This window comes from Ambystoma mexicanum, chromosome 4p, assembly GCF_040938575.1.
Source record: "Ambystoma mexicanum isolate Mex_15411 chromosome 4p, UKY_AmexF1_1, whole genome shotgun sequence".
NCBI lineage: Eukaryota > Metazoa > Chordata > Amphibia > Caudata > Ambystomatidae > Ambystoma > Ambystoma mexicanum.
In genome coordinates, this window is record NC_090927.1 from 239336375 (window position 1) to 239351167 (window position 14793).

The 14793-nt window shown below is 43.7% G+C and overlaps 1 protein-coding gene across 1 annotated transcript in view; it reads right to left on the reverse strand.

Annotated features, from left to right (window-relative positions):
• The window catches only part of TFAP2D (transcription factor AP-2 delta), a 102988-nt gene that overhangs the window by 14090 nt on the left and 74105 nt on the right, over positions 1-14793 (reverse strand). Inside the window, exons 4-6 of the mRNA XM_069605761.1 lie at positions 11056-11221; positions 6952-7070; positions 5624-5765 (exon numbers count right to left, since the gene is read on the reverse strand). Coding sequence (XP_069461862.1) covers positions 5624-5765; positions 6952-7070; positions 11056-11221 — 427 coding nt within the window. The remainder of the gene's footprint in view (positions 1-5623; positions 5766-6951; positions 7071-11055; positions 11222-14793) is intronic.

Here is a 14793-nt window from a genome sequence, read left to right on the forward strand (position 1 = left end):
GTATGGGGAAATGAATGAGATTAGGCCACAACAGCTTTTTTTGCTTTCTAAATAACTTTTTCATTTTTTATCAAATCTTGCCCTTAATTTCCAGCCTGTGGCTGGGGTGGGGGGTTGTTAAGTTATTAGCAATTTAATTTTCGGGTTTCCTATGTAACTTGATCCTCAACTTAACTACATACACCTCTGGATGAACCCAGGGGGTTACAACTTCTTTGGGAGCTCTGCAGGGCTAGGACGCATTTTTTTAGATATGTATCCTGTTCTGGGATTGAAGTGTTGCACCTGCATTTTACACGTTATAACTAATTTGCTATTTGCAGCGAGCATTATCTCAGTCCAGCTTCAACAATCTACAGACATAATTAACTTCTCAAGCCTTCTAAATTGTGCACGATTTGCTTTAAATCTGCACAATAGAAACACAATTTCACATGTTGTCAAAACTGCCAATTCTATCAATTTTAGGAGGATTTTTGTTATTTGGTATTGATAGTCCTGTGTTAGTTCAATATCTGAAGACCATGCCCCACACGGACTGGTCTCATATATACATTGTATAAAACGGAGACAGCAGGACGTGTTTGGCAGTATGGAAGCTTTTTCACAGCATTACTATGCACCTGCACAAAGACGCACACACTGACATACACACACGTGTGGTCTATGGATGGTGTGGCACCCAGTCATTTTAAGTCAAGCCCTGACCTAGCATAGTCAGTCCAGTTTTATTACATTTGGTGCATTTTATGCAGAAAGTACACCTTTGGCCTTCAAAGGCATGTTTAGTGCTCACCTAAAGTAAAAGTAAATGCCTATTCCTCTTAAAATCCTGAACAGATCACTACAAAATTGTATGGTGGCATGAAATCATTTATTGTACAGGGTGCAATCGTCCAGGTCAGCATATTTGCCTAATTGTTTATTTTTAATCGATCAAATGTCACTCGCCGAATTCGATAAAATGTACCATTCGATTAGTTAATAATGAACAAATATGCTAATAGCGATCTACCCAATACCACCTAAGGATCTATAAGAAGCTTTCTCTATGTCACTTCTTGTCTCATCAAAGTTCTCTGCAAATATGGACACAGCACAATACTGCCCACACTCATTGAAATTCACTGGCTATTCCCTCAAACACCTGCAGAGGCAAATGCAACATATAGAATGCTGGCACGATGCATTTTCCCTGCTCTCTGGAAGACAAAGGTAGCATATCTGGTATACAGTGGGTCATGAGAAGTCATGACTTGGGCAGAATAGAGCAGCAGAAATGCAAACAAGAAAAAAAGGAATTCTCCATCTATGGCAAAACAGCGTTGAACCTCATACACATCAACAGCACACTTGCTCCCCTGCTCATGAAATTCAGAAAAGGCATCGAGATGCCTTCTCTTTAAGGAACACCTACTTCACACCTTGTAAGATGCACGCTTCGAAATCATCCTCCGAAGTGTCCCTCCTGACGACCATCTTTTACAGCCTACTGTCCTGTTCCACTCCTGCACTCTCTCTCAGCACAGTTACATGTTCACCACTAACTGCCAATGTTAACTATCCCCGGCTACCCTCGATGGTATAAACCAACAACCCCATTGTGGTAATTCTCACTCAACCTTCATTGATTTTTTAAGCATGCCGGTTCACCAATCCTCAGTGTCCAGGCGTTAAACATCAAATTGTGTCAAGACAAATGTATTGCACAAGAATTCCAGCCACATAAGGACATTCCTCGTACTTACAGAAAACTACAAGGACCAGAGTTCCTTGAACATGAGACTTTACTCTAGATTGATGCAAAGATAACAAAAGGAACTGCAAGAACATTCATCTGTACTGACAGCAAGGGGGAAGACACTATTGGTATGCTTTGTTTAGCTAGTGAGGGAGACGCAGAAACTGAACAATGTGATGTGATTGAGCGGAGAATAGTAAAGGCGGGGAATGTGCTACTTTGCTTATAATACACGCCCGTCCAGTTTGGGTAGGGTGTGTGACCTCAGCTTAACAGTGAACATTTGCTGTTTGCCTATTGGTGTAGATTGCTTTGTATATAAAATCTGAGAGGTTGTTAAAGACAAATGAAGGATGACAAGAAGAAACAAATACATGCAGCTTACTAGATTTTAAGTAAACACAGGAAGGGGTTGTCTGCTATATATTTAATGCGCTGGCATATATGTGCAGATAAATGACATGTGTGTCTCATCACAATTTGACCGTCAATGGTATGCTGGTAATGAATGCTTTGTTGTAAATTCTGTTCCCCTCTAATCTAACCTCACTCTAAGGTGTCCTGGAAACCCCTTTCAGTAATAAATGTTCCATTGCTTCCCGAAACTGGATTCACACTCAATAGATACCTCAGATAAAATAAATAATAAATACAAATATGAAGATTATGATAAAAAAAAATAATATAGCACCTGGAGAAGTGGTGCTGCCCAATCAGGAGGCAGGGAACACTGGCTATATCTCCTGGGATAAGACTGCATTCTATTCCTCCTTCCTGCACCACTTACGGGGACAATATCAGCTGGCTGCTCTTGTCCCCCCCACCTTTGCTCCCTGTCCCATGTTCACACTCTCCTCGCCTCCCCCACACACCCGTCCTGTGACCCTTCTCCCCTCCCCATGCACGTGGCCTCCGTCGTCTTTCTCTGCACCCCAGCCACATCCCATGGTGTTTGAAATAAAACGAAATGCTGGCCATTTTGTTTTAATGTTTTTTAAAAGATGTTGGGCACATGCAATATGCTTGGGGTCATTTTCTTTTTTTTTTAAAGGACCCATTAGTAAACCGGACGAAGGTCGTGGGGAGCTTATTATGATAATGTTGTTCCACCAATAGTCGGGGTAGCAGGCCGTACTCAGGGGAGCAGCCCCTCTGCAACAGCATTACAGCATGAACACACATCCAGGATCCATGCCCTGTTTAAAGAAACGATCTGAAGATTCACAAACCATGCATTTGCCAGCACCACCGAAAATGTTACACTTTCCAAAATCCATTTCCCCAGGCATGCACCCTATGGGCCCGATTCATGGAACATTTGCACGGTTCAAAGTGACTCTGCACTGCTGAAAAAGGACTTTGCACTGCCGACCCAAACCCTGATTCATGGAACCGTGCACAGTGTATTTTTGCAGTGCAAAGACCGGGCAAATTCAGCGCATAGTAATTTTTGAAGTTCAAATATCAAGTGAAATATTTGCATCGTTCAAACTGATCTGGCATCGCTGAAAAGTGACTTTGCACTACCGACATAAACCCTGATTCATGGAACAGTGCAAAGGTTTTTTTTTGTTAGTGCAAAGACATTTTTGCTGTACAAAATTAACTTTGCACTGGCTTTGCCCTGAACAAATAGAATGTTCACAGTTCCATGAATAAGGGTTTGTGTAGGCAGTCCAAAGTGACTTTGCACCAGGCAAAGTAACTTTGCACCGGGCAAGAAATTTCAATAATCGGGCCTTTGGGATTTATCACCTTAGAAGACCATATAAATGAACCATGATAGCAGCTTTGTTGATTATTAGCAACCTGGGGCCAGATGATATAACATTTGCACCATGCTAAAAAGTGAGCAAATGCTTTGATAATACAAAATGGAGCAAGCACATTTTGTCACAATCCATACTATCTAAAAACATTTGCACGTGGGCAAAAATGAATCAGGCTGTTTTTTGCACTATGTTTGCTGCATAACATACAACAAAAGGTGGCTATTGCATTTCTTTTCAAGTTACACAACAAACATAGTAAATAAAACAGCCTGCTCCACATTTCCCCAGGTGACATGTTTAGAAAATACCGACTGGGGCTAAACTTGTTTGCCCCATTCTCTATTGTAAAAGTCGCAAAATTGGTGATAAATGTATTCGGCCCGCTTTTTTACGCAAGTGCAAATCTTTGATAATCTGGCCCCTGGTGGTGCGACACGGCCAGTGAGCTTGCTTAGGAAGAGGGCTGCATTCACTGAAATAAGGCCTCCTTCATTTAATGAAAAATCTCGAACCATCAAAGATATTCCTTTCCCTTGTTTTCATCATCTCTTCTCTCGGGCCATGCCAGTCTTTTTCCATTTCACGTTATGCTTGTGTAGTAGAAACCAAAAAAGGACTAGTTTTATTCACCTGAAAGGCCTGTGTTATGATGTTATGAAGGTGAACTATTATATGTATTGCTATACTACCCAACTGTATTATATATGGGTGCTGTAACAGGCCATAATGGTGCCTGCTGCACTTGATAAACGTGTCTATGCTCTGGCCTTTAACTCGGGTTGCCGGCTTGTAACAAACTAGTACAGCCCTCTAATTTGGGGATTATCCCCTAGGTAACCCCTGGATTAATCCTGAAGTGGTATGTCTTCATACTGCTTTAGTGGACTAGATACCAAACCAGTACAAAAGTGTCAATTTCAATTTCCAGGCCAAAAAGTAGAAGTAAGAGATTGCATATACACATTCTGTGAAGGCCTGCTATCACTGGCCTAAGGTAATTACTGAATTACTGATCAGTAGCCATGTCTGGAGATTTTCCAATAGTGTGGTTGTGTAAAAAAAAAAAAAAAAAAGCAGGGTCTTAATGAGTCTGCGTGCTGCATATACAGAACTGGTTTCTCAATTTCCCGCCAGATCTGCTTGATGCCAGATAACTGGGCTAGTTGTAGGCCAATGTATCAACTTGGCTGGAGGACATGTTTTATAATTCATAACCTAGCTATCTTGGACAACATTCATGGACATGGCATCTGTCAATTAGCGTGAGTGATCTGTTTGAATCATTGGGATCGTAGGGGGAGTGGGTGATTCCCAAAGATTCTGCATAAGGTATACACTGTTGCAATTGGGGTATTTTCTAATACCTTATCGTCCGCATTTAGTGGCAGGCAAGTAGGTCCCAGGACTTCACTTTTTAGATGTTGACAAGCATGGCTTGGTGTTTGTACATCTCATTGTTGTCTAATTGTCCCTGACTCGGGCATGGGCAAGCATGATTCACATGCTGTTTGGTACATAGGAGATATCCTTCTTTACTCCAGTGTTAATTTTTAAATTAACAATATTAAACGGAAAAAAACACATTAATTACAGCCCTTTATAAAAGACCACATGGAAGTGTGAGCAGCTCATCAGCTCCTGAGTGTCATCCAGCACTCGCCTGTCTTGAGAAACGTGCTTCTCTCCAACAATTGCCTCTGCGGCTACGAGACAAGGTGAGTGTGCTGACATATAATAGGTAAGAGATGGGGTCGGTTACAGAAGATGAAGGGGTAACAGCGAGAGGAAGCAAAGAAAGCAGAAACTAGGGGGTTGGAAAAACAAATGGCAGGATACAAGAGTATCAAATTGGGGCAGGAGAAGGTTGGAGTCACTGTGAGGCTTGAGACACTGGAGGTGTTTTGGTTGGGGGGATCAGTGTGGGATTTGGAAATTAACTGGTGATAAAACAAAGCCAGGGGGAGGGGTAGATGAGGTGTAAAATTGAGTTTCAGTGAGTGCTACAAGTGGAGTTGAAGGAGGACTCTGTGCTTAAAAGGGGTGGTTTCTGAGGGTATTAATTATAAAATAACTACATCTAACATGAGATGGACCGGGTACTTCTACTTACTTAGTTGCCATGATCATCTTTTTCCTCGCTGTCTGCTCTTTCTGCTCCATGTGCTGCCTGGCGAGATGCTCCCCCACTGCCTTGGCTGGGAACTCTGTTTCACAGGTGTAGCCGAAGTCCCTTGCTAAGTGTAATGCTTCTCCTGTAGAACAGGCAACCACGGTCAATCATTTTACCACAACAAAACACGCTTATATTGTTTTATTCTGTTTCATTATGGGAATCATCAATTGGTTTGAACAGTAAAACTGAGTGGATATGAGCTTAGTCAGGTGAAAAGAATAAGACACAATCCAACATCTGATATAAGGAAATGCACGCTCCGCCCCAATGGATGTCACTCTAAAAGGGTATAATTCCACTCTCAACCCCCACCACACCAGACTCAGAAAGAGTTGAGGACATGCAATTTCCCCAGGGGTGAACACCTATTTTCCTTGCTTGAGTGATTAAAAGAGCATGTCTTGAAACTCCAATTTCTTATTTGGACCTACTGCTTACCAAACATGTTGTGCGTGCCCACAATTTGCAGTAGTCTTGTAGCTCGAGCGCATGGCTATGGTCGTTTGCATGTGTTCAGGCTCAGACTGGCTTATAGGGCAATAGGCCCAGGGCCGAACCAAAAACGCAAAATGCTTGTGTGGCCCAGTTTTTTGGGTCAAGGTGGGGCACTTTTTTGGCCAATGTGGGCCAGTTTGATGAGTTAATTCACTCTGAGGCTAGTAGTTTTGACCAACGTTTCTGAATAAATATTCTTCAAAATGTACAATTTGCATCACAATTTATCAAAATCCTCCCCTTGTGGCACTACTCAAAGAGTCTGTCACAAAAGGAATGAATTGCCATTTGCAACTGTGGGCCACTTTTTTGTTGGTGCCCGAGACAATTGCATGCCCCAGTTGGACCCTGCATGTGTTGTTAGTAAAAGAGTTATTTTAGTCAGATAGTTGTGTACAATTAAACTAGTAAAGAACCAGTGACCTCAATAACATGTTGGCGTTTCATACATAATACCATTAGATGAAAGAGTCATAATATGAGCAAGAGGGGCCTTCTTAACCAGAGGGGTGAGAGAGTTCAGAGTAGAACGCAAGAAGGGCCAGGAAATGTTCTGAGTGTATCAAGTGCGGCTACAGAAGGTGATTGTGAGTAGTAGTGTGTGTGTGGTGTGTATCTCTGTGTGTGCGAACGTTCAAGTACATGTGTGGTATGCAGCGTTTGTGTGTGTGTTTTTTTTTCTTCATTTTAGTACACATCAGATATCCTTAACGGAAGCACCAGTTAACATGGTGTGGTCCATTTTCTTAGCCTGAAATAAGGCAATTTACCTTCTACTAAGGACGTCAGGAGAGTAACATTTGCGGCTTTCCTCCTCCCTGCGGGCAAATTCAAACCAAGTCTGTCCAGCTTCTCCCGTAAGCACCGACCGCCATTCTTTGATTTTGCTCTATCAATACAAAATATACATACAATTGATTTAAAAATGCTTGAATACATATGTTAACCAAATACATTGGCTGCACATCCCCCCACTGCTGCTTGCCTAAATCTTCAAGCCGTACTATCCAGTGTACCCTTGAGAATGGGATATTTAAATGTGAAAAGTTGATATATGCAACCATTTCGCACACTTTCCCTCTTTATAACCAATTTGTTTATGTGGCTTGTCAATAAGATGGGTGTGTATTTAACTGGCTGAGGTGGGCGGGGGTGCCGACAACACAGTCTTGCCTGCTCTGTCCTAAAACAGACTATAATAATACAAGTGAAAAGGGTTCTATTAGTACCACTGTTCTAACAGAAAAAGAAGCAGTCATTGAATAACTGTAAAGCATGTGGGTTGGGCAGGGTTTGGGAGCAGTGCATACAAGCATCAAAGTCCAAGGGTCCCAACGAGTACTCATTAGCAGTTCAAGAGATGGACGATATTTAGCAATTAGTACCCGGCCAGTGTCAGTGAGCTTGTAAAAATCAAGCTCATTGGCCCTCGCCCGGCCCTTACCTTCCTGATAATGCTCTGAGCCCTGCTGGGTCCCGGAGTTCTTTCCGCAAGTGGCCGACATGGAAAGGCAGAAGGGACTGCATGTAGCTACATTAAAGCCCTTGCTTTGCTTGGGCTTCTATAATGCCCCCCCATCGGGTTAAATTGCCTAAATGTCTTGTCCTGTTAAGGCCCCAATTATGCTTTTGGCTGTAACATTAAAACATTCTGTATTTAAATATAATGCATGTTTTATCACTGCAAGAAATTCTGACTTTCTGACCTGAAACTCCACAATTCCAACTTTTTTCTTGAGGTAGTAATTACCTCCGCGGAAAAATCTATTGCAAACATTACACCAAGTTGTAAAACATTGAACTGAGGTTTTCTCTTGTCTTTTGTAATATTTGGTGACACGCGCTAATGACTCCGCAATGCTGGGCTGGTGCATGGAGGGGGAAATAGGATGCCTGTGTGCCCTGGGATCTGCAGAGAAGATAGTTTTCTGACAGGACTTGTGACAATCTGTGAAGCTGCAAACATTTCTGATGTACTGGTGTGGGGATGTTGGTGCAAAATGCCAATGGAAGACAATTGAGGTGTGTGAGTCTTCCATCTCACCCTCTCCTTTTGCCAAACATGCAGATAATGCCTTTGCATGTGGGCCCTCGGCACAGAAGGGCAAACGTGTGTACTTGGCTTCCCTCGATAGGCACTTATTTTGCATGTATGGCTAGTTGATTGATGTGCTTATTGGACTGACACATGAAGGTAACTCTATACTCCAAATGTACTCGGAGGGATGTGATGGACCCTAAACTCTTCTGATTCTCCTCCTTCTTGGGTTCTTCTCTATGCACTTTGTAGCAAATGCTGTGTGGGTGCTTCTGCCTGAGGAGCCAGTGCTGAGATGTGATGGACTGCAAAGTTGTACTATCACTGTCATGTTTTTCTCTGTCTATTTTGGGAAAAGACTGTACAGTGGCACATGTGGAGTATCTGAAGGTTGTTTCCTGTGTACGGTTTTTGTATTTGATTGTTACATGGTTTTTCAATTCAAGCACTCTCCTCTTCTATCCCTGGGTTCTCTCGCTATCTCCATTATTGTTTAAGTAGAGGTGTGTGTATCTCCATCTTGAATTAGAAGATGGATGGTAACATTTGTCATGTTCTTCTTGTCTTATTTCAAGAAGATCACAGATGGGGAATTGACAGGAATCCCTTCTTGCTTCCCATCCATGCTCTGTTCTCTTTTATTGTGAAGTTATGCTGTCTCCTGTCCCTCTTTTGCCTTAGTTGATGGGGGAGCATTTTCCTCACCCTCCTCCTGATCTTGGTCCTCTAAGGACTGTTGGAAGGGGTTTTGCTGCGGCATGTTTATTGCATGCAGAATTACATTTCTTTCCATCACACCCTATTTAATTGAGACAGATGTACCTATCCTTTCAAGAGGAAGATATTGCCAGCTACCAATTGAGTGACATGGGCAACACAGAGACCCATGTACTATGTGGGAGTCTCCAAAGCAAACCGCCATGGATATACCAGGTTAAAATTCCCAACAGAAATATTCCTCCCCTGACACCTAGTTGGTGCCATACCGTGTGTGGGCACTTAGTAGATTAAGCCATATTAATGAAATTCTCCCCTGCCATTTAATAATGCATGTGTTGGTGTAATTGCTTTGTCCTTTTCATCTATATACTGAATACATGTGCTGTTCTCAGTGCTATGGCCTTCTCCCTGCTTTCAAAATGCATGTAGGCTTCTCTGTGCTTTCACCTTCCCCTATGCTTACGAGTTGCACCTGGGGTTCTAAGTGATGTGGCCTTCTCCTCTGCCTACAAAATGCATGTAGGCTTCTCTGCGCTTTCACCTTCCCCTCTGCTTACGAGTTGCACCTGGGGTTCTAAGTGAGTTGGTCTTCTCCTCTGCCTACAAAATGCGTGTGGGGTTCTCAGTGGTTTGGCCATCTCTCTGCTGACAGATGACATGTCGGATCATCAGTGGGCTGGTCTTCACCTCCTATTAAATATACCTGAGGTTTTGAGAGCCCAGCCTTCTCCTAGGCTTATAAAATGAATGTGGCAAATGTTTCCCCTGGACACAGAATTCACATCCACCCATTAATTAGGTGTCTCTTAAACCCCTTCCCCCGAAAGCAATGCAACGTAATTCCCTAACTTCACCTAGGCCCTACTATCACTAAATTCTACTCTAACCTATATTATCCTGCTACAATTCCTTGTTCTAATAAGCCTGAGTAACTTCTGTCTCTTCAACGGTTTGGGTATGTTTTACCGAATTTCTTTAAATCGCGGCAAACTGTCTGAAAATTAATTTGCTCGGGTCCCAATTTAAATGCACATGCGTTTTTTTTTTTGTCTCCCGCCTCCAATTTTAAGGAAGCAGGGGACACCCACGCACCCCCAAACTTGCAAAATATCGAACATGGGGGGCGGGGACACTCCCACAACCCCTGCTCTCCACGGTTGGTATTTTGCAATACATGCAACCAAATTGCCCCGAAGGCCAAATTACCCATGCAAAATTCGATCAAATTGGTTATTAGGTCAATTGTTTTAGGTCGAATTGGCTAATACCTCTTCAAACACCAACCATCGACTGTCCCAAGTTTCTTCTGGCCTGTCTTTATACAGGCTTGAGGTCGAACCATGTAGGAACATATACCTATAACCTTTGGTAAAAAGCCCACCTCGTTGAACCCCTGGAAATTGTATCAGCTTGAGTTTTGAATTAACCGTGCCCCCTATGTTTAGGAGCCAGGGTAGGGCCCCACAGGGCTGCAGGGCCTATGTTCCATTCCTCCACATGCTACATAACTGCAATGCATATGTTTTGCATGTGGAAGCTGGCACACAAAATATATTTTTACTGTTCCTAGAGTGGGGGAGCTTCTTAGAAGAAATAAAAACACAGAATGCTTCTATTTGTAGTCCAGTGCTTACACATGAAATATAGTATTCCTACCTTTGTCATGGATAAGCATCAGACTTGAAAAAGATATTTTTTTTCTGTAAAATTTGCTCACAATATAAACATATTTTGTTTTATTGCTAGATATTGAACCCCCATTTTTCGTGTTGTGCAGCCACCCGTGTAAAATAGGATGTTCCCCATGTACCCAGGGACTGTTGCTAGGAGTGTGGGATACCAACATCCCAAGGATGGTCTTTTCACCATATGCTTGGGGATGGATGGGTGGTGCCTACTGATGACTGGTGACAGGATGACATTTCGAGGGGACATCAGCAAATATGTGCAGGTCACTTTTAAAGTGGTTCCAGCTGGCCTAGTTTCCAAAAATAAAGTAAAAACAAACTACTGCGAAAGTCAGGCTTCACCTTGGAGTGTGGCGGAATTGCGCGAGCCAGGTGCATTTCCTATAACATGCAAGAGATGTGAATTTGCAAGGGTAATAATAGCTCACCTTCTCAGAATGCCCCCTAACAGGGAGGCGTTGAGACATTCTGGGGGGGAAAGTCGCCGCTTCACCTCTGCAATTGTCACTTTGTACTTCGAAGTGGAACTCAGAAGAGATAGGCGGCCAGGGACAGAGCAGAAGAGGTCAGTCGGGTTCACCACACAGGTGCCGCCTACAACAAAATATTAAAAAAGAAGGGTTTACATATTGGCACGACATTCCTCTGAATGTAATACACTGTTCTACAACATATAACCATGAACATACAATCCCTAATTGCAAAGATATATGTTGCTGAACGCTGGGCAATGCAATTTGTTGTAATGACACGTGCATCTTCCCACCGCGCTTTTGGGGAAACGAATGAATGCCATTTTCACAGTGTTAAAGGAGTAACATGGTTATAAAGACTGGAGCACCCTCCAAATGCAGTTTACTTTCCACTATTTCAATAAAGCTTTTATGGTAGCAAAGAACCTACGAGGTCTCTAAGTGCCCGAGTGGGGACGTCTCAAACCCAGGTTTAAAAATGGACAAGAGCCAAAAGGCAGCACCAAAGCGTCCACAGCCATTACGTTGAAGGTCTAAAGGAATGGCCTAACGCAAAAGGCAAGGTTTTAATGTTCTTCTATGTGGCAAAAACATGCTGGACATTTCTCAGGGATCCCATGTCAAATGTTCCACCGTGTCCACTAGGCACAGACACTAGGCAGCCGCTTACTGTTTTTATTTTATTTTAATCTTTTCATTAAAGAAAGTTTCAACAACAACAGGGTGCAGTCAGCAGAAGCAAAGCACCCTGCAGCAGACAGACGCATAAGACACAAGCATAGACACAACAAAACCCTCACCAAGGTAGTGCGAACAATAAACAGTGAAAGCATGTGCTTTAAGCTTACCGGTACCGTTGTATCCGGACCGGCAAACTCCAAGTTGTGCTCACGGTCTGCCCTGGCGGAATGAAAGGTACCCGCAAGCACAGCAAGCCTGTAGCACCGGCATGGCAATCAACCGTGCCGGTGCTACAGGCCTCCCCATTCCCATTGGGCCCTATGGGGCTTAAATGGGAATGGGGATCTACCGGCTCCGGCACCCGCGAAAGGGCAATTACCGGGTCTGGCGGGGCCAGAATACCTCAGTAATTGCCCATTCGTGGGTGCCGGACCGTGTTGCAAGTTTGGAGGTAGCCTTTGCCGGTTTTACTGGCAAGGCTACCTCCAACCTTGTAATGAAGCTCATTGTGCTTGGATGGATATCCGTGAACATTTTGGAGAAAAAAAACGAATGGAGAAACAACCTAATTTGTATGCCCAAAAAGCGAAAATTACTTTTTGCCGTTTTAACCTTTTTTTAAAAAATAATGCGGGGGAGTACCCCCGCTCCTCCCTTAACCCCCCTCACCCTAATTTATACCCTTTCCCCAACCCCCCACCTATTATTTACCATACATATACTAAAGTACCTACAATTTTCGGTGAAAAGAATTCAGCGTTTTCTCCTACTTTATTTTTGCATTCGTTTTTTTCTACAGATTCGGCTTGGATAGGTCTATTATATTAATATCCATAAGACGGAGTAAGTGATGTGCAGAGCAAGTTGCCCCTCAGACAAAGAAATGCAGGTTTTCGGCAAATCAGATGGTAGAGCAAATCTAACACACCGGTCAGATATATAAAATAAACAAGTCACGCAGTTCTCCGAATGTTCTAGCAAGTGGGGTGTCGGCCACTTGCATGAAACAGCTGCTTTCAAGTGAACAGAGTCTAGCTAGAGTGGCCCAGTGGTTTCAGTTGGTGTGCACTCGTATTTCCAGTGGAGCAATATAGGTTTTCGGGCGATGAATAGCACGAGATGTATGAGTTCCCTAACCATTGCGTCGTTGTGCCCATCCTCGGCCCCAACACCAAACAACATAGACACAGGGGCCATTACAGCTGCTTACTGTCTTGCATTTGAGCTAGAATATCTACCAACGCTTTCTGGGTGAATGCCCTTCCTGGTCCTCATGGCCATAAATATAATATACGGGCTGGCACATTACAGAGCTATCTCTCAAGATCCAACATAGGCACAATTTCCCGATGGGACGGTGTTGCTCAGTGAGTGATACTTTCCATACAGTCTTGCGCTCAATTTTCCTACAAAGTGGAAGGCTCATTAACAGTTCCAGTTGCTTATTTCTGCGTATTTTACAAGTTAAATTTGATAGGGCCTCATTACACGGACTGCGGTGGACGAAGGTGCTATTAGCACCTTGGTCCATGCCGGTAAAATACTGGCACCGCCTTGGAGGAAAGGGGAATTACCGCCCTATTCCAAGGTTGGCGGGGCGGTAATTCCCCCTTTCCCCCATTGCCCTTCCCCATTCCCATTTTTGCCCCATAGGGCATAATGGGAATGGGGAAGGTGCCAATTACGGCACCGCAAATTGCGGTACCGTAATTAGCTCCCTGGTGCCTTTGCGGGTTGGTTTTTAACGCCTGAAAAAAGCAGGCGTTAAAGTCTCCAACCCGCAAAGGGACCTCGTAATCAGTCGGTAAGGGTTAATGGTCACCGGTACCATTAACGGTGACCGTTAACCCTTACCGCCGTCCGTGTAATGAGGCCCATAGTCATATCCCTCTTTTACAGGCAGGGGTGCATTGGCAATAGGGAACTCAGAGATTTCCTGGTAGGCCTCTTCGCCCTTGGCCTCTTTTGTGTGGAGGCCTATTTCATTTCCAAATGTTCTCATAGGAGAAAGCTTGGGCTCGTTGAAAATTCATAATATGCGGCGCCCTATCAAAATTATTTCCAGGGCCTCTTTTGTCTCGCAGTCCACCGCTGCCTGCAGCTCTTATAGTTTTATGTTAATCTTGAGCATGGCCTGATTCACACAGATTTGCAAAGAAGCAAATGAGGGGACAAGGATGACTATCTCAGACATGCACCTTCCTCCCTTTTACCTGAGTTTCCAGGCCTAAACCTGATGCAGGTGGAATAGCAGCTTAATGCATCTTTGCCAAGGCAGAGGGCAAATCTTTGTGAATCGCTTTTGCATCATGAATAAGGTGGCGGGTGCAAGATGCTCACGATCATCTTCCCATTTGCTCGTGAATCAACCGCAAGTTCCTTCGTTTAACTTCACATCTGGGCCGAGGCTATAGGCCTGATTCACAGAAGTGTTTTATAATGGCAACCCCCCCCCTTGGAAAACGCTCTGTGAAAAAGGGCCGGTACATCTTTCTTGTAGCCAGGAAACCCTGACACTCCTAACCATAATCAAGATATTACAGCGATGTCAAAAAACACTACAGAGCAGGCTGTGCCTAAGAGCGGTATGCAGTGATAACATCGGGGCAAAAATGTCGTCTGTACAAGAAAACTGCGGCAAAAATGCTGTGGTTTGACCCGTTAAAGGTGAACCCCATTACACCAATTAAGGGGAGCAGGGGTTGCTGGGGTGTCCCCCGCACCCTTTAAATGGTACAATGGGTCTGGGCGTTGCAGGGGTGTCCCCTTCATCCTTTACATGGATTGCGGCGGCAAAACCACTGCCTTTTTGCTGCGATATTTTGTGTCCACGGCCATTTTTGCCGCGAATTTAACACATGGAACCCTAAGAGCGCCCATGTCTGTGGCTGCCACAGAAAGCATTATACATTAAAGATATCACCTACTTTAGTGCAATGCTGAAATACTGCATAGAACTAAGCACATAAATACTCAATAGGTGATCGAGCCACGCTTTCTCTTGAACCACTC